Source organism: Bos indicus, chromosome 21, assembly GCF_029378745.1.
Source record: "Bos indicus isolate NIAB-ARS_2022 breed Sahiwal x Tharparkar chromosome 21, NIAB-ARS_B.indTharparkar_mat_pri_1.0, whole genome shotgun sequence".
NCBI classification, from domain to species: Eukaryota; Metazoa; Chordata; class Mammalia; order Artiodactyla; family Bovidae; genus Bos; species Bos indicus.
Window position 1 is genome coordinate 33566464 of NC_091780.1, and position 21937 is coordinate 33588400.

General features: G+C 39.4%; 1 protein-coding gene across 2 annotated transcripts in view; it reads left to right on the forward strand.

The window, feature by feature from the left end:
* The window catches only part of SIN3A (SIN3 transcription regulator family member A), a 68097-nt gene that overhangs the window by 15053 nt on the left and 31107 nt on the right, over positions 1-21937 (forward strand). For both annotated transcript variants that reach the window (XM_070775360.1, XM_070775359.1), the window contains exons 2-9: positions 6404-6625; positions 11645-11821; positions 15812-15918; positions 16590-16872; positions 17891-18142; positions 18717-18869; positions 19004-19162; positions 21005-21094. In XM_070775360.1, the coding sequence (XP_070631461.1) occupies positions 6437-6625; positions 11645-11821; positions 15812-15918; positions 16590-16872; positions 17891-18142; positions 18717-18869; positions 19004-19162; positions 21005-21094 (1410 nt within the window). In that variant the 5' untranslated portion in view covers positions 6404-6436. The remainder of the gene's footprint in view (positions 1-6403; positions 6626-11644; positions 11822-15811; positions 15919-16589; positions 16873-17890; positions 18143-18716; positions 18870-19003; positions 19163-21004; positions 21095-21937) is intronic.

Sequence of the window (21937 nt, forward strand, 5' to 3'; positions counted from 1 at the left end):
CATAAGATGCACCCCTCTTCTGGAATTGTGACAACAAAAAATGTCTTCTAACATTGCCAGATGCACCCTGGAGGGGGCAGAATCTCCCCAGATTGGGGAACTGCCTCTTCAGGGAAATGTGAAACTACGTTTCAGGGGAGGCTTGGGCATCGTATCTTGTGGTATTTTGAGGAAAATGGGTTGTTAATTTTGTTGAGTGATTCTTCTAAGTAATGTGGGAAATCTAAATGGATTGACTTTTTCATTCTGGAAACATTTTTTTCACTTTCTAGCAGATTTAAATCCAGAAGTGGATTTTTTGGACAGATTTTGAAGTAGAATGTGACAGGAGTTTTACTGGGTTGAAGTAATTATAGTCACTTGTGCTTTGGCAAAAATTTCTTTACTTTTTAAGAGAAACTTTCCATTTTTTCAAGAGTATTCATTGAAATAAAACTGACCAGGACACATTTTATGTGATTTCATGTGATGTAGTAGGAGAGAATAATTTTAGATTTTTCTTTTACTCTATAAATAAAAGATCTTTAAAGTATGCCTAATTCAAGATAATACTGACACAAAAGCAAGAGGCACTAAAGGGTCAGCCATAAGTTAAGTGCATTTCAAAAAGAAGGTTGTGTGTTAAAACCCTCCATAATAAGGTGGTATGTTCCATGCACACTATTACTTTGAACTTATCTTGACTGAAAAAATTGTTGTTTGCATTTAAGCCAATGTGTGAAATTTAATCTAAATTAAAAGATTCTTTAAAGTTGGACTTTTCCATTTAGATTTTAGTAATTATGAAGAAATTTCTGGATTTCTCAGAGGCCAACACTTTATTGTGGTTAAAGACATTTAGTTTGTAAAACTAGAAAATTGGCTTTTATTTTTCTTGTCCTGAGTGGGTCAGCTTTTACCCTGCCCTTCTGTCTGAACTGTGTCCTGTTCGCGCCTCGTTGTCCTGTCCTGCTCCAGAAGACTCCCCTGCAATGTCAGAATTATCCTGCTCTACTTACTTTATTTGGGAATTATGATTACTTTGCCTGATGATCTGGAGCTGTTCCCACTTTTTATTATAACAAATGACCTGATGACTTTTTAGTGTTCTGTGCTATTGTTTGTTCACATTTGGCTTTCTTTACTAGTTTCTATCCCTTAGAGTGCTTTTTTTTTTTTTTTTTCTTTTTAAATTCTGCCTTCTTAGATTAGAGCTTTGATAACAGGGTAACCTCCAAATCTGAAACAGTTGGAGACCATAGTCGCAGATGAAAATCATGTCAACTGAATCGGGGCTTGAAAGTAGTTTTCTAACTCTTGCGGCTCCATCATCTGGTGTTCAGATACTTTATGGTTTCGAATTATACTGTACCTCTCTATAGGGAGGATCCTCTGGTCTGTCCAGTATTTCTACTCCAGATACATCATGTATTCCAAGGAGAAAGAGTATCGACCTTTTTGTTCCTTTAACCAGCTATGTGACCTTGAATAAGTCGCTTAATTTCTTTGATTATCAGTTTCCCTTCAGATAGAAGGCTTTTGAGTGTGCTCAGTCCACAGCAGGGTTGTGAGGAGCTGGTAGCAATCAGATGGGCAGGACTTGGCTGTTGTGGATCAGGGAACGTCCTTGTCGGTGCTGGGGCCCCCACCCTAAGCACAGGGCTTGGCACTCAGGAACTATTTGTAGGATGGATAAATTGACAAAAATTTTATATAGCTATTTACTGCCTATAAGTCCAAGTTACTATAATATTTTAATTCATCCTGTATACTCCCATGGTTCATCCCTAATTTTCAAAATATAACTATTACCTGCTCCGTATAGGATCTTTCTCAGTGTACACATTTCTACTCCCTTCCCAGTTGATAGTGCTTGTTTGTATCACTTGTGAACTAGTTTGTATTATTAGCTTTTCCTCCCACGACTTGATACAACTTTATAGTTGACACCCACATACACACACTACCTGAATTTTACTATTTCCGTTTTTACAGTACTTGTTTTATTATATATCCATCTTTCCATTCCATCATCTGTTAATCCAAACTAATTTCTTGGTGATATTCTAAGAACATTTCGGACATTGGTACACTCTCTTGGGGCCCTCTGCAGTGAAAATACAGAGTCCTAATCACTGGACCTCCAGGGAGTTCTCTATACTTTTATCTAAGTGCTTGAGCATGCATCTCCTTATCTAGACTTCAATACTTGTTTCTAGAATTTACACACAATGAAATGCGAAATCTAAAAAGTACATTGTGTCTGTGTTGAGAGCACACTGTATATACTCTGTAGCTCATTTTTTTCACTATTCTGCCTTTCCCTGTAGATGAACCCTAATCCTTCTAATTACTACATCGTTTTCTAAATATGGATGATCCAGTTTACTTAGCTATTGATAGACATTTAAAATTTTCATACTTTGCTGCAGTGAATTTTGCTGCAGTAAATATACTTGGCAGATATATAGGATAGGGACCTAGAAGTGGAATTGTTAGGTGGTTAAAGGGTATGCACATTTTCAATTTGCTTTAAAAATTTAATAAAAGCCTGGAAGTTGCCAACCAAATAGTCTTTACCAATTACCACCAGTAGTGTCTCCATGTACTCTCACCTACACTGAATATCATCATTCTCTTTTTAATTTTTGCTAGTTCCTTTGGGTAATCATTTTACTTTATATTACTAGTGAGGTTGTATATGGTCTTTCCAACTAGCGTTTTGTTTTTAATCTTTCTGTCGCATCTCATGGTAGCTGAGATCTTAATTCCATGACCAGGGATTGAACCCACCCCCACCACCCACCCACATTGGCAGCATGGAGTCTTAATTAACCATTGAACCATCAGGAAAGTCCCTCCAACTAGCTTTCAAAGTTTTCTAGGGCATGGGTTGAAATCACCTTCATATCTTCATATACCACCTTCATATCTAAATATTTGCTAAATGAATGAATGAGTGTTGCCAGAGCATGCCTGCTGTTGGGTAAGGCTGAAGAAAGGATGAATGAGTAAGTAAGTAAGTAAGTGTGTGAGAAGTTAAAGCAGAAGTTGCTCAACGTGTGTGTGTGTTAAATTAGTAAAGGAACTCTTCTTTCCTGTTTGTCTTCTCTTCTGTGTGAGGTAGGATTGTGAGATGGTTAAGAATCCAGGCTCTGGAGGCAGGTTTCGTGGATTCATAGCTGTGCAACATTGGGCAATTTACTTAATCTTTGTGTTTCAGTTTCCTTATTTATAAAATAGAGAATAGTAGCACCTTGCTTACAGGGTTATTGAATGGATTAAATTATTACTAGTAAATTGACACTCAATATATGCTGCTGTTATGTTAATTATTATCTTTCCCTTCTGCATATGCAGCATTTGAGCATCTGTGATGAGTGTCTGGAAGGTGAGAAATACAGACAAAGTTGGGAAGGACTCTGTCTTGAAGAAGCTTACAGACTTCAGGCTTCTTTAGGGAAGTGGAAAGTCATTTTGACAACCTGGATGATAGGGTGGGATTGAAAGGATATAATTGGTGAGTTAAATTGTCCTCACAATCCGTGAGAAAGAATTTTGAAGGCTAACTTAAGGAATTTGGGTTTTTTTTTTTTCTTTTGCTGTACTGTGTGACTTGTGGGATTTTAGTTCCCCAACCAGGGATTGAACCCAGGCCCCTCAGCAGTAAGGGGCCGAGTCCTAACTACTGGACCACCAGGGAAATCCTGGATTGATGGATTTACAACTGGATTGGATTTGCAGTTGAAGCCAACCATTTTAAAAGCAGTGTAGACTGGATGGGAGAGAGGCTGGAAGGTGTTGGTAACAAAGGACGATAAGGTCCCAAAATGAGGGGTTGCCTGTATGACTAGGGGAGAAGCAATTGATTTGAGAATCATTTCAGGAATAGAATTAAGAGTGACAATTGTTAAAGAAGCAAAGGGCAGTTCACAGAAAGTACAGACCTTGGGCAGCCTCTTCAGTATCATAGAGATGGTCTGGAAGGCAAACTCTAGAGGCAAATTAAGTTAACTACTTTATAGAATCACAGTCACTTTATAAAGGAAATGATATTTTAATAGCTAAAAGATAGGACATGATCTCAGAATAAAGCATAGTTCTCTAATACTTAACCTTTGGAAAATTCACTGCAGCCTCCTCCCCCTTCTTTTTCATCTCCCCATAGACTTGTCCGCAGACCAGCATTTGGGAATAGCTTCCCAGGTGGGGCAGTGGTAAAGAAGCTGCCTGCCAATCCAGGTGACTCAGGTTCAATTTCTGAGTCAGAAAGGGCCTCTGAAGAAGGAAATGGCAACCCCCTCCAGTATTCTTGCCTGGAGAATTCCATGGACAGAAGGGAGCTAGGCGGGCTACAGTCCATGGGATGGCAAGGAGTTGGACATGTCTAGTGTGCACGCACAGAGTAGTCTAATTACATCCTTTTGCAAATAAGAAGACAGGACCAAAGTTACATAGCTTCAAGTCAGTTCAGACTAGAATCCAGGTCTTGACAGGTACTCTAGTTTTTTTTCCATAGTCTGTGCCTTCATCTTCTGATCTAAATTTGGTTTTCCATTTATGAGGTATTGACTGGCTTTTGGTTCTGGGGATTAATCTCAGGTGTGTTTAAGCATCTAGGTTCCACGCCAGTAGAACCCAAGAGCAAACTGTGATCTAGATCATGGGTTTTACATAGAAGTAACAGCCAAAAAGTCTTTAAGACTTTTTACTCTGTCCATTTATTAGACTTACTCCCAAATAGGTTGAGATTGAGTGTTCATAGTTGACTGGTAGTTCTTAAGTACCAAATAGCATGTGTAAGTCTATATTTCTAACTTATTATGTCTTAAAAATTTTGAAATACTGTGCTAAATATGCTACTTCATACTAAAAAGCCTAGGAAGACATAATCAGTTAAGACATTTTAAATTATTTCCCCTCGGCAGCCATCAGCAGTATGTTTTCAACTCCAGTTAACTGAATTCAACATATTATCATATAAATTTGGGAGACAGTCCTTTGATCTAAATTTATAGTCAATAGGAACTTCCTGGTGATTAAGTGGTTAAGACTCCACGCTTCCTATGCAGAGGGCTTGGGTTCAATCCCTGGTAGGGGGACTAAGATCTCATATCCCTCACAGCAAAAAATACAGTATCATCAGCAGAAAGATTAATTATGGCTTGAGATTTACAGAAAGATAATACTGAAAATGGCTGGCTTGCAGATGAAACAGTTGTGCTCCTGTGTCAGAGTCTAACTTAGGTTTGTGAGAGTGTGAGAACAACCCAAGACGCCCTTTCAGGGGCGAGCACCCGAGTGACAGGCATGCCGAAGATGATGGCGAGGCTGGAGAAGAGGGGAAGCAGCCTCGAGGTGAAGCAGCCTTGAGGAGTCCTTGTGAGGAGTGCTTCCCCTCACGGCAAGCACACTCCCCGGGAAGTGAGGAGAAGAGATTTGGGTGTGTTTAGAAAGTAGGTAACCCACTCCCCGCCCCCCCCACCCCCCGACTTTAAAAAGAATCTTGCTTTAGATGGAAAAGGAGTGGCTTGTGAAGTCTATTACTGTATTTTTAATCTTACCACCACAGCAGCGGTATCTTTCTTAAGCTATGTTTTGTGACCAGAAAAGTGGTAGGGCTTGGCCCCATTTTGTCTTTGGCTGACTAGAGCTCTCTTTCTTATTGATATGCTTGTATTAATGATACCAATGTTGGAAAAGCTCCGAAAAGACCCATCTGGATTCCTGGCCAGAGTGTTACTAGACTTAGTGTGCTGCGGGAAAGGAAGTATTCCCATCCAGGGGGATTATTAAACTGGGGGGTTCTGGAATCACTTTAGGATTTGAGAATATAAGGAGAAACCTTATTAATGGTCAGTTTCAACCTTATTTCATTTTTGAAGAAATAAATTTACATGGAAGGAGGAGCTTATTGGGATGTACATAGTTTCTTGAATTGGCAAGTTTACAACCATTGTCCTCTTACTACTGGCCTAGTATTCTTTCTGTGATACCATTTAATTGTTGAAACATTTCATACTTTAAAAATTAGACCACAATTATAGTGCTAGCTTTTGAGAGGAGTTAGGAAGAAACACTTGAATGTTTTTAGAGCTGGTGAATAATTAATATTAGGGATGATGGCACTTGAGAAAACCAGAGAATAAAGAAAGCTGTATTTGTGTGTTTCTAAATTGGAGGCTATTTTTCAACTCTGCAGTATCAAGGTAATTCAAACTGGGTTATTATTTACATTTTTGTCTCTCGGCTATCGGTCCACTGTTGGGAGTGTGTGGTCCCCATGCACTTAAACTACCCGGTGATCATCTCTAGATGCAGTAGACAGTCACTGACTCCAGGAGTTGAACTTTTGGATAACTGGTTGTACACGTTATATTGGAGTGCGAATTGGTTTGCATGTGGTTGCTTTTGGTTTCTGCAGGTTTTGTAGTGCATCCCTGAGCATGAGCGCAGAATGAAGCGACGTTTGGATGACCAGGAGTCACCGGTGTATGCGGCCCAGCAGCGTCGGATTCCTGGTAGCGCAGAGGCTTTTCCTCACCAGCACCGGGTGCTTGCCCCTGCCCCTCCCGTGTATGAAGCGGTGTCTGAGACCATGCAGTCAGCCACAGGGATTCAGTACTCTGTGACACCCAGTTATCAGGTAAGCTGGAGCCCAGCAAGGGACTAGGGTGAAGGAGGAACACTGGTGATTCATCCAGTTACAGAGTTTTTATTAAGTATTCAGGTATTAAAAATCTATTTATGGGCTATATGTAAGGTATAAAAAATAATGTAAACAATGTACACTTGTGTATTTACCACACACATTTTTTTTAAAAGAGTGTTGTTGTTGTAACCTTTAAGTTCATCCTGAATTTCCGTGGTCCCTTTTGCTTCAATAAAGTTGTTTAGTTTGGGTATTTTTGAACTTGTATCTAAAGTAAAAATGTATATTTTCTTCTTTGATTCATTTTTTTTAACCCATTCTTTGTGGAAACGGCAACCCACTCCAGTATTCATGCCTGGAAAATCCCATGGACCGAAGAGCCTGGTGGGCTACAATCCATGGGGTCGCAAAGAGTCGGACACGACTGAGCGACTTCTGTGTGTATGTGTGTGTGTGTTTCCTAAGACTTACCCATTTTCATGTATGTGACCAATTAAGTAGAATTTTCACTTGGTTATGAATTACATGAATATATTCAATTAATTTATCCATTCTTCTGTTGATAGAATATCAAGCTGTTTCCAGACTTTTCCTGTTAGGGGCTTCAGTGAGTGTTCGCAGGTTTTCCTAGTGCAGTGGTACTCACAGCGGCAATCCCCGGTGAGATAAGCTTGCACCAGACTGTGAGCTGGTGCGGTACATATTTTATCAAGAAGGTCTTGCTATGGAAACTAAAAAAAAAGGCAGTGGAATTAAACAGCGTGTTTATTAGTGAAGTAGGTGGTTTGCATTCTGGTGCAAGCTGCTTATTTTTGCAGACCATTCTGGAGGTCTGCTTATTTAACTTATATGCAGAGTACATCATGAGAAATGCTGGGCTGTATGAAGCACAAGCTGGAATCAAGATTGCTGGGAGAAATATCAATAACCTCAGATATGCAGATGACACCACCCTTACGGCAGAAAGTGAAGAATTAAAGAGCCTCTTGATGAAAGTGAAAGAGGAGCATGAAAAAGTTGGCTTAAAGCTCAACATTCAGAAAACTAAGATCATGGCATCCAGTCCCATCACTTCATGGCAAATAGATGGGGAAACAGTGGCTGACTATTTTTTGGGGGCTCCAAATTCACTGCAGATGGTGATTGGCAGCCACGAAATTAAAAGATGCTTACTCCTTGGAAGCAAAGTTATGACCAACCTAGACAGCATATTAAAAAGCAGAGACATTACTTTGCCAACAAAAGTCCATCTAGTCAAGGCTATGGTTTTTCCTGTGGTCATGTATGGATGTGAGAGTTGAACTATAAAGCTGAGCGCCAAAGAATTGATGCTTTTGAACTGTGGTGTTGGAGAAGACTCTTGAGAGTCCCTTACACTGCAAGGAGATCCAACCAGTCCATCCTAAAGGAGATCAGTCCTGGGTATTCATTGGAAGGACTGATATTGAAGCTGAAACTCCAATACTTTGGCCACCTAATGCGAAGAACTGACTCATTTGTAAAGACCCTGATGCTGGGTAAGATTGAGGGCAGGAGGAGAAGGGGGTGACAGAGGATGAGATGGTTGGATGGCATCACCGACTTGATGGTCAAGGGTTTGGGTAGATTCTGGCAGTTGGTGATGGATAGGGAGGCCTGGCGTCCTGCGGTTCATGGGGTCGCAAAGAGTAGGACACGACTGAGCAACTGAACTAAACTGCAGGTCTGAGGACACAGTAGGAAGTTTGAGTGTCTAGGAGAGGGTTTGCTGGGCCATAGGATGCATACATTTTCACCTTTAGCAGGTAACGTCAAATTGTATTTCAGAGCTATCCCACGTTTATTTCTATTTACTCCAGCACTGTATATTCCTGTCATTGCATATCCTGATCAACACTGATCATTTATCTCGTGTCTCTTCACTCTTTTTTGTAAAAATATAAATTTGTGTTTTGCCCTTTTTAATTATGAAAGTAAATATCACGGTTTAAAAAAAAAGATATAATGTGACTTTCTCCTCTGAGCCCTCAGACTTAACCCCACTGGGTGCATTTCTCGGGTATTCAGAGTTTTCTCTGCATATGCAGGCATGTTTATTTACCTTTCTAAGTATTTAGATGCACTTCCCTCTTTGCATAATTTAGGCCATATTGTGTATACTGTTCTGTTATTTCTTTGCACTTAATATGTAGTGGACAACTTTCCACTTGAATATATGTATAGATCCAAGTAATTAAAAAATATATTTATATATATATATATTTATTTACTCGTCTGCTCCAGGTCTTAGCTGCAGCGTGTGGGATCTTTAGTTGTGGCATGTGAGCTCTTAGTTGTGGCATGTGGGATCTAGTTCTCTGAGCAGAGATTGAGCCTGGGCCCCTGCATTGGGAGCTTGGAGTCTTAGCCACTGGACCACCAGTGCACATCCCAAGTAATTTTTAAAAAATCATTGCCTATATAATATTCCATTCCAGGTCAGTCAGAACCATAACTTATGTAACTAGTCTAGAGAGGCACAGGTTGGGCTGGCACAGGAGTTCCCTGGTAGCCTGGTGGTTAGAATTCTGGGTTTTCACTGCTGTGGCACGGATTCAGTCCCTTGTCAAGGAACTAAGCCCCTGCAAGCCATGTGGTGCAGCCAGAAAAAATAAAGTAAAAATGAAAAAAATAAAAAGGTTTGGCTGGTACTGGTAATATAAATTGGTTTAATCTTCCTTGACAGCGAGTTGATAGTTTGTATCAAAGTTGTTATTTTTTTACCTAGCAACTCCATATCTAGGAATTTATAAGAAAACAGTCAAGGAAGAGGGAAAGCTGGATGAAGTAGGAAATGGTAATTCCTTAGCTGTCACTCCTCCTAGTGCCTTCGTATGGGGCCGGGTGGGGCAGTCAGAGGACTGCTACAGATCACATCGTTAGATTAGGACTTGGAGGAAAGGAAGGTGGCGTGTTTTCCTTGGGTGATTACTTTCGTCTGAACTAGTTCACGACTTTCTCCTACACCTGGGATAATCACATTTATTCCTATACCAGAAACTATAATGTGCTCTTATAAAACCAGCCATCACAAATATTTGTAAATGCTAGTTAAGTCTTAGAAAAACCCGTTCAGTATATGCATGTTATAATATTAAAAGCTCAGAAACATATAACTCTTCTTACAAGTGTTAGAGCTTTCCGAATCGTCTAGTTTCTTTTTACTTCTAATGTTTATTGTTTCTGTGGATTTGTAAACAGTTGCTCTATTTCCCACCTTCTGCTCTGCCCAGGGTAATCTTTGTAAATCTGTGGGGACTTGGGGAAAAAACATTCTTAAGTTGTAGTACTTAGTTTACATTGTTTTAAAGTGTCATATTATTTAGTCTCCTTACCTTGGAGATGTGGCATATCAGGTGTATTGTCCTTAGTTGTTTTCTGTAGTGATTAAAGTTCTGAAATAGGAAAATTTTTAAAGCTTTGGAAATTTTATATAACACTTCTTGCAATAGAAATAGAAGGAAAGGGGTCTGTACTTCTATTTTAACCCTAACCTTTAAGAGGACAAGAGAGAATAGATAAGAAATATGTTTCATGTTAGACCACGAACAGGTTGGAAAATTTAAAAATTCTTTATTTTAAAATAGTAAATGAGGGGAATTACCTGAGTCCTAGTCCAGTGGCTAGAGACTTGGAGTTTTCACTCCAGGAACAAATAAGAATATACAGAATAAAACAAAATAAAAATATTCTATAACCTTACCATCACAAAATAAAATGGTCACATTTTACTATATATTTGTTGTCTAGGATTTAAAATGTTACTGTGTTTTTTCCTGAATGTTAATTTTTTATGCCAGTATAGTTGATTTGCAGTGTTGTGTTAGTTTCAGATGTACAGCACAGTGCATGTGTGTGTGTGTACAGGATTCTTTTCCATTACAGTTTATTACCAGATCCTGAGTATAGTCCCCTGTGCTATACAGTAGGTCTTTGTTGGTTATCTGATTTATCTATCAGATCAGATCAGTCGCTCAGTCGTGTCTGACTCTGTGACCCCATGAATCGCAGCACGCCAGGCCTCCCTGTCCATCACCAACTCCCGGAGTTCACTCAGACTCACGTCCATCGAGTCAGTGATTCCATCCAGCCATCTCATCCTCTGTCGTCCCCTTCTCCTCCTGCCCCCAATCCCTCCCAGCGTCAGAGTCTTTTCCAATGAGTCAACTCTTTTCATGAGGTGGCCAAAGTACTGGAGTTTCAGCTTTAGCATCATTCCTTCCAAAGAAATCCCAGGGTTGATCTCCTTCAGAATGGACTGGTTGGATCTCCTTGCAGTCCAAGACACTCTCAAGAGTCTTCTCCAACACCACAGTTCAAAAGCATCAATTCTTCTGCGCTTGTATGTGTATATGTTAATTCCAAACTCCTAATTTATCCTTAGTATATTATATATACTGCCTTGTGTAATGTGCTTTAAAAAATTATTTAAAAGTTTAAATCCATATGCAACACATGAATACATTCAGTTTATGGATTGTGAACATTTTTAAGTGTTAAAATATTTGCCTCTCTATCAGTGCTATTCAAACTGTGGTCCACAGATGGTTGATGTGAATACTTTCATACTAGTCTGTAATGAGATAAGTACAGAAATGGAGTGTTTAGAAACTTCTTTAGTAATTGGACATTGTAATTTTGTGTCTGTAGAACCTTGTAATAAAAAATAGGGGCTTATGTATTTTTATCTCACATTATATATAGTAATTCATTTTTATTGTATTTCATAAAAGTAGTAGTCCATGAAGAATCGGAACTTAAGAAACAAGAAAAACTGGTCCTTTGCCACAGATAGTTTGAGATATACCAAGCTATATAATTTTTAATAGCTGTAGAATTCTGCTATAAGATGGATGGGCTATAATTTTTTCACCAATTCCCTTTTGTGGGAAATTTGGGTTTCTGGTAATCTTTTCTGTGTGTGTGTTCGTTAGAGGCATTTGGGGAAGAATGCACAGGCCTTGAAGCTTCTCATCAGTGTTTTGTCCGTTCTAGGTTTCAGCAGTGCCGCAGAGCTCTAGCAGTCATGGGCCCACCATCGCAGCGGTGCATAGCAGCCATCATCACCCCACTGCTGTGCAGCCCCACGGAGGCCAGGTGGTCCAGAGCCACGCTCATCCAGCTCCACCAGTTGCACCAGTGCAGGGACAGCAGCAGTTTCAGAGACTCAAGGTGGTGTTCCGCCCCTTCCATTTCTCTCTTAGCAGGCAACATTGGCTTCAGCTTGTTACTAGTGGTGTTACAGCTGTTCACAGTAGGCCGGGGGGTGAATGACAAGAAGTCTTCCTTTGTTTTTGTTTTGAAACCTATTTATATTTCCTGTCTTAGCACCTTGTGCCTGATCCAGAGAATACATTCAAGAGATGTTTTGGGGATGAATGTGTGGTGTTCAAACGTTCCAGGATTGAGGAGCTATTTTCATATGAAATAATGTCCATTTTTTGGATGCCTACTTTTGAACTCTTTAGTTCTTAGCATGGAATAAGGTTTTATTAACATACACATGGTTGACTACAGTCCTGTATGGTAAATGGAGCCAAGTATTATGGTTTAATCTTATTCTTTATGACTAGCTGAATTGGCTAGCATCATCAAGTCCATCCTTAGTAAATCACATGCTCCTTTGGGGAAACCATTATGAAGTTTGGGAAAGGCTATCGTTGTAAATAAAAAGTCAGTGTTTTCATCTGATCTACTGAGTATAGATCTACTGTAGGTTTTCAACACTTTGAAATTCATGAGGCATCTGTGGAGAAATGAAACTTTCATTTCCAGCTAACCTTCTCTCTCTGTTTACTTGAGGCTTACTTTTCCAAATGTGTGATTATGGTAGTAAGTTTTCCAGATTTCTTTTTTTTCCCCTAGTTTTTATATAAAATTTGAAATCAAGTGCAAGAAGTATAAAACTGAAGACCTATAAAGAGATAAGATGTTGGATCTTTATTTGGTCATACAATTGTAATTATATCAAGTAGCTTGCAAGTAGGAATGAACAATGTACCCTTAAAAGACACATCATGTGTAGCAGATACTTCATCTCTCTCATTTTTTGGTACTTAATCTAGTTCTCCCTGACTCCTGCCCTCATTGTTTGGGTTCTCAAGAACTTTAACATTGGCCTAAAGAAATTAAATGTTGCATAAATAAAAGCACACCAAAGCTAAGCTATATAGAGGGATTTTGTGAAATTTACTCTGTATATTAGCTTAAGTCATTACGAGTTGACTATGCATAAACATAGTCCTAAAGAGAGTAGAAATTATCTGGGCCTGGAACTTTACTCTGGGCTCTGTCTTTGGGAAAATATTTATAAGCTATATCAATGTTTTCCTTAAAACATTTTTACTCTCTGTTTGTAGAGTGGTGGCTGTATACCAAAATGTATTATTGTTACAGACTTAGCACTTCACTGAGTCCTGAAAAAAATGTTTAAGTTGGTTTGGTGTGACTAAATTCCATATTAATATTGTATTCAGCAATTAATACCTTAATGTTGCAAAAGCACCTATAACTTACTTATTAAACTAACAAAAAATATATATTTATTTCTGTATCCTTTTTCCAGTCAGCCCTGTCAAAGCATAGCACCTATTTTATTCTCCTTCCTCACTTGGCTATGAGTATATAGAGTGTGCTTTGTATGTTTTACAGGTGCTGTCAAGGAAGCAAGAAAGGGCTTTAGAGTTGGGGTTATAGAGTGAGTCACAGGTCCAGTTAGGTGTTCTTGCTCTGTTCTCTTAGTTACAAGCTCCTGAATGTGATTCCTGAACATAATAACTTGTTGAATTTCCTTTCTAACAAGGAGAGGTAAAATGGTTTCTTGTGCCTCCATGTTAATTTCATTTAATATTCTCATATTGCTTGCTATTTTGGGGTCAGTCTTAAAATGTTTTACAAGCATTTGAACCAACTTCAATAAACCATTTATATTCTATAATAAGGAAATGTTCAGTGAGAACTCTTAGCTTATTTCATACTTCAACATTGTCTGTACTTTCTTCTTTGTCTTTGGCAGATTGATGACAAGGAAGATTTGAATAATTTGAGACATGCTTGGTGTGATTTAGTTATTTGTTGAATGCCAGCAGCATACATATTTGGCACATATTTAGCAAGTTCTCTTTACAGTTGTTTGCTTGTCTCCCCAACAAGATTGTGAACTTCAGGAGGTTGGGGACTTTACTAATAAATGCCTGTTGAAGTGAGCCAGGAAGATGCATCAGCAGAATCTGAGACCTTCCCCACATGCCTCCTTAAACCTGTAGCTTTCAAATGATTTGTTCCAAGTTGTGTTCTTCTAAGTAATGATTTCTAGAACTGTATACATGCTTTTATAAAAGAGTTGTACTATACTAATTTTTAAACAGTGGTTCATTATGACCTGTACCTTTTTCTTCCAGACACACATACATCACATATACTTTCCTTCTTCAGGTTTCAGCATTTTTGCTCTCTGTGTATTTATTATATTACACCATAGGGTGCTTGTTTTTGTTTCTGATTTTTTGTATGTTTATTTTTGATAACTCTTCTGTTGTGACTGTAAATACTATTCTTCATTATCTTCCAAAGTCTTTCCCTTCTGCAAACTTACTGAGTTTTAGGTTCCATCAATTTGGTCACTAATGAAACATTTCAATATGGAAAATTGTGAATATTGAATTTCAACAAAAATTGTCATGTTATTTATAAAGTACCAAAAGACCAACCTCCAATGAGTTGGTATTGACCAGGTATACACACTGTGCTCTGGCAGCACAAATGCTCTCATTAACCATGGCTATAAGTGGAAGTTGGGGCAACTCTTGACCTACTGCTCTTTAATGGCCTATTTGATCATAAAGATTCTGTTTCACAATATGTCACCAGAGTAGTGCTTGTCAAATCAGATGTTTACTTGTGAAACTTTACTAAACTTGATGTTATATAGAATTAAAAATAATCCCAGAGTATGTAGGATACACCTAGTGGGCAGTTCCCTTAGATATCTCCTGAGTAACTAAAACTTAAGTTATCCTAGATCACACTTGTAACTTTGTAGCCCTTCAAACTTGTTCCTCTTTGTGAATGCCCACATGGTATATAATTTAGTGAATGCCCTCTCTGCCTTATCTTCCATGTACAGTCAGTCAGCCCCAAAACCCTGTCACTTCTGTCTCCTAAAAAGCTTTTGAATCTGTCCAGTTCTCTCTTTTTGTTTGGTCAGTACTATAATTTATGCCACTCCTGTTCACACATCAGTTAATCTTATAGCATGACTGGTTTTCCTACCTCCTCTTCATCGTCTATTTTTCCTGCACCAACTCGTTCTCAACACTGTAGCCAAATTGATACACTAAAGTGCAGATGATAAAAATCTGAATTGCTTTCTAACAAGATCCTTTCAGAATCTAGATCTTGCATTGTCTCCTGTGTTATCTCTTATCATTCTTCCTACCACCATTTCTTCTTTTCACCACAGATCCTCTAGCCAAACTAAACTGTTTTCACATTTCCACATATACCAGATGGTGTCCCGTCTGCAGTTTTGCCCTTGCTGCTTCCTCTGACTTTCTTCATGGGTCTTCATTTTTGCTAACTTGTACTCATCCATAAGACTCAGTTTAGACACCATTTCTTAAGGAAGCCCTCCGGTATGTCCCCATAGGTTGGTTGATTGGTTTATTTTCTTGTGTGTGGAGGGGTGCCCTTCCCATGTGCTCTCTGGGCATTTGGTGACTGCCCACTTGCCCACTGTGTTATGACTCCCAACTGGATGTGGAATGAACTTCTGTACAGCAGGGCATACCGTGGCTTGTTTGTCATTAATTCCTTGGGACCTCACGTTGGGCCTGGCCTAGCATGTTGTTGCTTCTTAGTAAATATTTGTGAAATGAATAAATGAATGAATAAGTGAATGACATATGGATGTGATTATCCTTCACTAATAATTCTATGCAAAACTATTCAAAGCAAGGTTACAGATTTTATGAGTTAATTTTAATTTTAAGCTTGAGTTATATTACTGGTACACATATTAATTTTTAGTGTTTTTAATGTATGTTTACTATATGTTTCTATTTCATTTAATATGCTGATTTTATTTAGGTATAAATCAGTCTTTTAGAAGTAATTCTTGGCTGGCTTTTCTCTTAATAACCTTGAGATTTGTCCCTGCCTCAGGTGGAGGATGCACTGTCCTACCTTGACCAAGTGAAGCTGCAGTTTGGTAGTCAGCCTCAGGTCTACAATGACTTCCTTGACATCATGAAGGAGTTTAAATCTCAGAGGTAAAAGATACATGTGGTTGTACTCGAGAATTTTGCTTGTTATGTTGGTTCTGGAAGGAGGATATAGCTTATTCTCATCCGCTGAATGATAAAGGGCTCTTTGGAGGGAGTTGTGCTTTTATTTCCATGGGTCATGTTTTTGTTTTATATATTGTATAAAAATTAAAGTCCCAACACCTTTATTTTTTGCATACTGATAAATTTTTCTTAGTACTTAATCTCAGTCAGGGAAGTAAACTGGTAATGATTAGGCTACTTGCTTTTTGGATTAGCTTAAGATACCCTAATATTCTGGCGTGGTTCACTATTATAAAAGAGTAACTCATCTGAACAATGTATATAGATACATGATGATTTATACTGGTGTATCAGGGGTTGGGTCTTGCATGGCAATTGGAGTTGAAGACTTACTGCCTGGGTATCTGCTTGATAGGACTGGTAGCATGCTTGAATGTCTATTCTGTTTAAAATTTTGACCAAGCCTCTTTGGTTATGAAGATAAATGGCTTTGAATTTCAGAGGTCTTTGGGTGTGGTTAATTTTGTAATATTCAGGTTGATTTTTATTTTCCTGTGTAGAGAACCTAGTGGAATGTGAATTTTGTCTTGCCAGAGTGCTTTGTCAGGCTTGCCACTTTAATATTTGTGTTTCTTTTCTTTTTTTTTAATTAGCATCGACACTCCAGGAGTGATTAGTCGCGTGTCCCAGCTGTTCAAAGGCCACCCTGACCTGATCATGGGCTTCAATACCTTCTTGCCCCCTGGCTACAAGATTGAGGTGCAAACCAATGACATGGTGAATGTGACAACTCCTGGCCAGGTTCATCAGATCCCAACCCATGGCATCCAGCCCCAGCCTCAGCCACCACCCCAGCATCCTTCCCAGCCTTCAGCCCAGTCAGCCCCAGCACCTGCCCAGCCAGCTCCTCAGCCCCCACCTGCCAAAGTCAGCAAGGTGAGCACTTGGAAAACTCTGCACCATGTGAAATGCATCCCTAGAAAGAACCCTCCTTTGACATTTTCCCTTCGTATATAAGGCTTAGGTAGATAACACAAGTTTAAATTTCATCAGAGAAGATGCAAGTCACATTCCTATAAAGTGGCTCACATTTACACACCACGTAGTTATATATCTATTTAAGTCTACACATCGGCAACATACATGGACTCTCTTGCCCCCAACTTCTGCTGTTTGAACCCGTGAGCATCCCAAGAAGTGACAGCTTTGTGTAATAGTACTTTGATAACACAGGCAGAAATAGTCAGCTTACACTGTTTTCTGCATGGTCATCATTTTACAAAAGTTACTCTGTTTACCAGATTAGACCATGCCAAGCTAAGCAGAAGATCTTGATGATGATGAGGTGTTCTTAGTATAGAACTCTACTGATACAGTAGCCATTAGTCACATATGGCTATATTTAAATTTAAATTAATTAAAATAAATTTAGTTTTTCAGTTGCACCAGCTACATTTCAAGTGCTCACTGGTTTCGTGTGGCTAGTGGCTATTGTGCAAAATAATGCAAATAAAGAACATTTCCATCACCTCAGAGAGTCTGTTGGGCAGAGTTGGTTTAGAAGACTTTATGTGGGGTTAACTGCAGCAATTGAATTGTCTTTTTTGACATTAAAGATCTATGTAGAATAAGGTTTTTTCCTATTCTGTTTGCACCTGTTGAGCAAGTAAGCTTAAAAATTACGTATGAAAATTCTTCCCTGTAATTGGAGATGTCGCCCACTTTTAAGATTGTGTTTAGAAAACTTAAGGCTGGAATTTTTGTATTAGAATGTGTGAACCCTCTGCTCTTGCCACCCCTGCTCAGTGTGATCTGAGCTGGGCTAAGATGGCCTAGCCAGAGTGAATAAAGTATATATGTTAATCAGACACCTTGTTTCTCTTTACTTTGAACTTTCTTTCCTGTGTTAAACCATCTGTATTCCTGAGGAGAATAAAGACTTTTTTCTTTTTAGCCTTCCCAACTACAAGCACATACTCCAGCCAGTCAGCAGACTCCCCCACTCCCACCATACGCGTCCCCACGTTCTCCACCTGTCCAGCCTCATACACCAGTGACAATCTCGTTGGGAACAGCCCCGCCCTTGCAGAACAATCAGCCTGTGGAGTTTAACCATGCCATCAACTATGTTAATAAGATCAAGAACAGGTTCCAGGGCCAACCAGACATCTACAAAGCGTTCCTGGAGATTTTGCACACATATCAGGTAAGACAGTTGCCCTTCCAGCCTGTCTTAACCAGGTTGCCTTCTGGGAACAACTAGTCTGAGAAGAACTAGTTATTCTGGACACAGTTGTGTCCACTAATTCTTACTGGTAGTTAACCAGTTAGAAATTGTGATGTGTGTTTGTAAAGCCAGTTTGATTTACCTGACTTTAATTGCCTTGTAGCAGCCAGTTAGGATTTTTAAAGTCACTGCTCTGTGAAACAGTGCTGTTTATCTGAAAGTTTAAAGAATAATTTGTGTAATATAGTTAAAGTACAATATAGAAGGAGAAATTTCTCTAATATTTTGTGTTTTATCAGTCGGTAGTGGTCCCCTGAGCATTCACATATACTGCCCTGGTTTTCGAAAGGAATTGTCAGCCACCATCTTCCACTCCTTTCTCAACTTCAAAGCTTAAAGCCAAAAACAAGTGCTAAGAACATAGACTTTCCTCCTAACTGCGGTCCAAATAGATAACATACAAAGCCAGACATCTCAGAAGGTGTGCAAAAGCAAGTCATTCAAAACAGTGCCCCTTTAATATGATCTCTTCCCATTTGCAATTTCCTATCAGAAAGAGCAGCGAAATGCCAAGGAAGCTGGAGGAAACTACACTCCAGCATTGACTGAGCAGGAGGTGTATGCCCAGGTGGCTCGTCTTTTTAAAAATCAGGAAGATCTGTTGTCAGAATTTGGACAGTTCCTACCAGATGCCAACAGCTCTGTGGTAAGTTATTTAGAAGAACTACACAATTGAGAACGGTTGTGATAAGTTAGGAAGCTGGAATCAGAAGGAGACTTTTTCGAAATGATAACTTGCTTTTATAAGAGCACTCATCTCTTTCATGTGTTCTTAATTAGCTTTTAAGCAAAACAACTGCTGAGAAGGTCGATTCCGTGAGAAATGACCACGGAGGCACGGTGAAGAAACCTCAGCTGAACAACAAGCCACAGAGGCCCAGCCAGAATGGCTGCCAGATTCGCAGGCACTCTGGAACAGGGGCCACCCCTCCAGTGAAGGTGAGGAGGGCACAACTGCTCGTTGTGACTTTCAGGAACGGTAGTAGCAGACAGTGTGCAAGGCTGACACTTGGATCCTGGATATTTGAAGTTAGTTGGTGTATGTCACATAAACTCAGTGCGAAGCTTTTTATCTGGCCCTGTGAAGGAATGTTAGAGTACTAATTGCTCCGATTACTTTTGAGTTCTTACAGGTTTTCTTTATAGTTTCTCCCTTCTTTGTTATTAGCTCTCATCTATTTCTTTGTTTCCTGCCAAGGGTTTCTGAGACTTAATTTGTCCTGCCTTGTACTAAGAAAGAAGCTGATTAAATTGATAACTGTTTCCAAAATAAGTCAGTGGTCTCTGAGGTCCTCTTGTGAGTAAAGTGCAAATGCTTTGTGGGATCTCCTTGGTCTAGAGGCCTGTCCTGCCCAAGGTTCTTTGTTGGGTTGCCAGATCTTATCTGTATCATCTTAATCTCCAGGGAAGGACCTTGGGGGTGCAGCAGAAGGCGGTCTTAAACTCCTGTTAGTGACTTAAACCCTGATGATCTGCCTGCAGAAAGCTGAGCCCACTCTCCCTCATTGACGTAGGGCAGCAGTGGTAGGGAGTGGGCTCTGTGTATGCATTGAGTGTTGCTTCAGTGAATTATGAAGCTGTATATGATGTTGAAGAGGTAGATAGTCTTTAGAATTTAAAGAAGAACAAAAGCTAGTGGGATATCTTCTGGTAAGAAGTGACTGGTAAATAAGCAAATACCCACTAAGAGTGACCTGTAAGGTGCTGACACTTTTGAAGGGCTGTTGAACTATTTTTCCATGTTTGTAATGGTTTCTCCCTTTGAAACCAGCTGAACATAGTAATCGTGTATGTTTCTTCCCTTTAGTAAGGAGTTTTAGTAATACAAGTAGCAAGAATCAGGTCAGCAGATAGGTGCCAATCTTTGTCTCCTCCCACACTTGATTACCCGCAGGTGGAAATCCTATATTGGGAGATTAGGATTCCCTGTCTGTCTTTTCCTTAGGCAGTATAGGCAGAGGCTGTGGCTCTTAAGAGAATGCAGTCCAATGGCAAAGGTAAATGTGCTGCTTCTCCCGGACTGTGCATTTCTTCACAGGCAGTTGAGAGGTCATTTCTTTATAGTAAATTTTCTGCGTGGAGTTATGTATGACCCATTTATTTGCTTTAAAAGAGCAATCTTAAATTGGGCTGAGTGGATGTTACTGACAAGGTAGTTATTCCTTCTGTGAGGAAAATAAACTTTTTTTTTCCCCCCCATGATTTTTTCAGTTGAACTATTTAAAGGTAAAGGTTAAAGATTGATTACTGTGTATTCCAGATATTTTTATAGCCTCTTCTGCCTCCACAGCTAGGAAGATAAAGCAATAGCATTTGGTTCCTAATAAAGTTACTTTTAGCCCATAGAAAAAAATAAGGATATTAATTCTAACATCGCAGTAATGCTGTGACCATTTATGGAAAGAGTTATTGGCAAGTAGAATGACCTGTGAACCTCTAGGGGGGAATGACAGGCAATCTGAGAAATAGGGAAGATGAGTAGAAATCTTTTGTAAAGCAAGTTAGTGACTTGAATTCTCTCATTTGTTGCGAATTATTAATCAGTGGTGGTCAGGGATGGAACCTTAGAACAGAGATGATAATAAAACTCAGGGGATTCCCTGGCAGTTCAGTGGTTAGGATTCGGCCCTCTCACTGCCGGAAGCCCAGGTTCAGTATCTGGTTGGGGAACAAAGATCCCACTATGGGGCACAGCCAAGAAAGCAAAAACAGAAAAGAACAAAAAGCCTAGAGAAACCCTCTCTTTGAATCGTACATGTTTATATTTTTCCTTTTTTATAGAAGAAACCTAAACTGCTCAGCCTCAAAGATTCTTCTATGGCAGATGCCAGCAAGCATGGTGTAGGAACGGAATCATTATTTTTTGATAAGGTGAGTAATAAATGAAGTGGATTTGATTGAACCCGTGTCTCTCATGCCTCCTGCATTGGCATGCAGGTTGTTTACCACTAGCACCGCCTGGGAAGCCCTGCATCACTTTGAAAAACAATGCATCAAATTGGAAGACCCCTAATATTAGCTACTAATGCCCAAAGAAAATCACCTTGTCCCCAAGAAGATTTTGTTTTAGAGGCATCAAGCTGGTTAGGACTTTCTACTTTCTAACGTAGATTTCAAATTGTAGGTCCTTGCCATCTTTGAGAACTGTTAGCAGAACTAGAGAAATGGTAACACTGTTTGCTTTAATTTTGTGAAATAGTTTGCAGCAAAATATAGCATTTGCCTTGTGGAAAAAAGCTATAAAAGAAGTGCATGATATTACTCTCTAAAACTACTGCGCTCCTATTGTAGATACCCAGGTGTATATAGTGAAGCATGTCAGTGCACCAATTGTCGAGGACTTAAAATGATTTGTAACCTTCTGATTGCTTGTGAAACTTATTTGTGGTATAAATATTGGGTCATGGGAATTCTGATTTAATTGTATGTTGTCAAAGCTCCCCAGGTGATTTTTATTTTTTTTTTTAAGTTTTGGTTGTGCTGGGTCTTTGTTGTCATGAGGGCTTTTCTTTAATTATGAGCAGGGGCTACTCTCTAGTTGCGATGCACGGGCTTCTCATTGCCGTGGCTCTCTTGTTTTGGAGCACTAGCCCCAGAGTGCGTGGACTCAGTAGTTGTGGCCCACAGGCTTAGTTTCTCTGAGGCATGTGGGATCTTCCCAGATTGTGGATCGAACCATGTTTCCTGCACTGGCAGGCGGATTCTTTACCACTG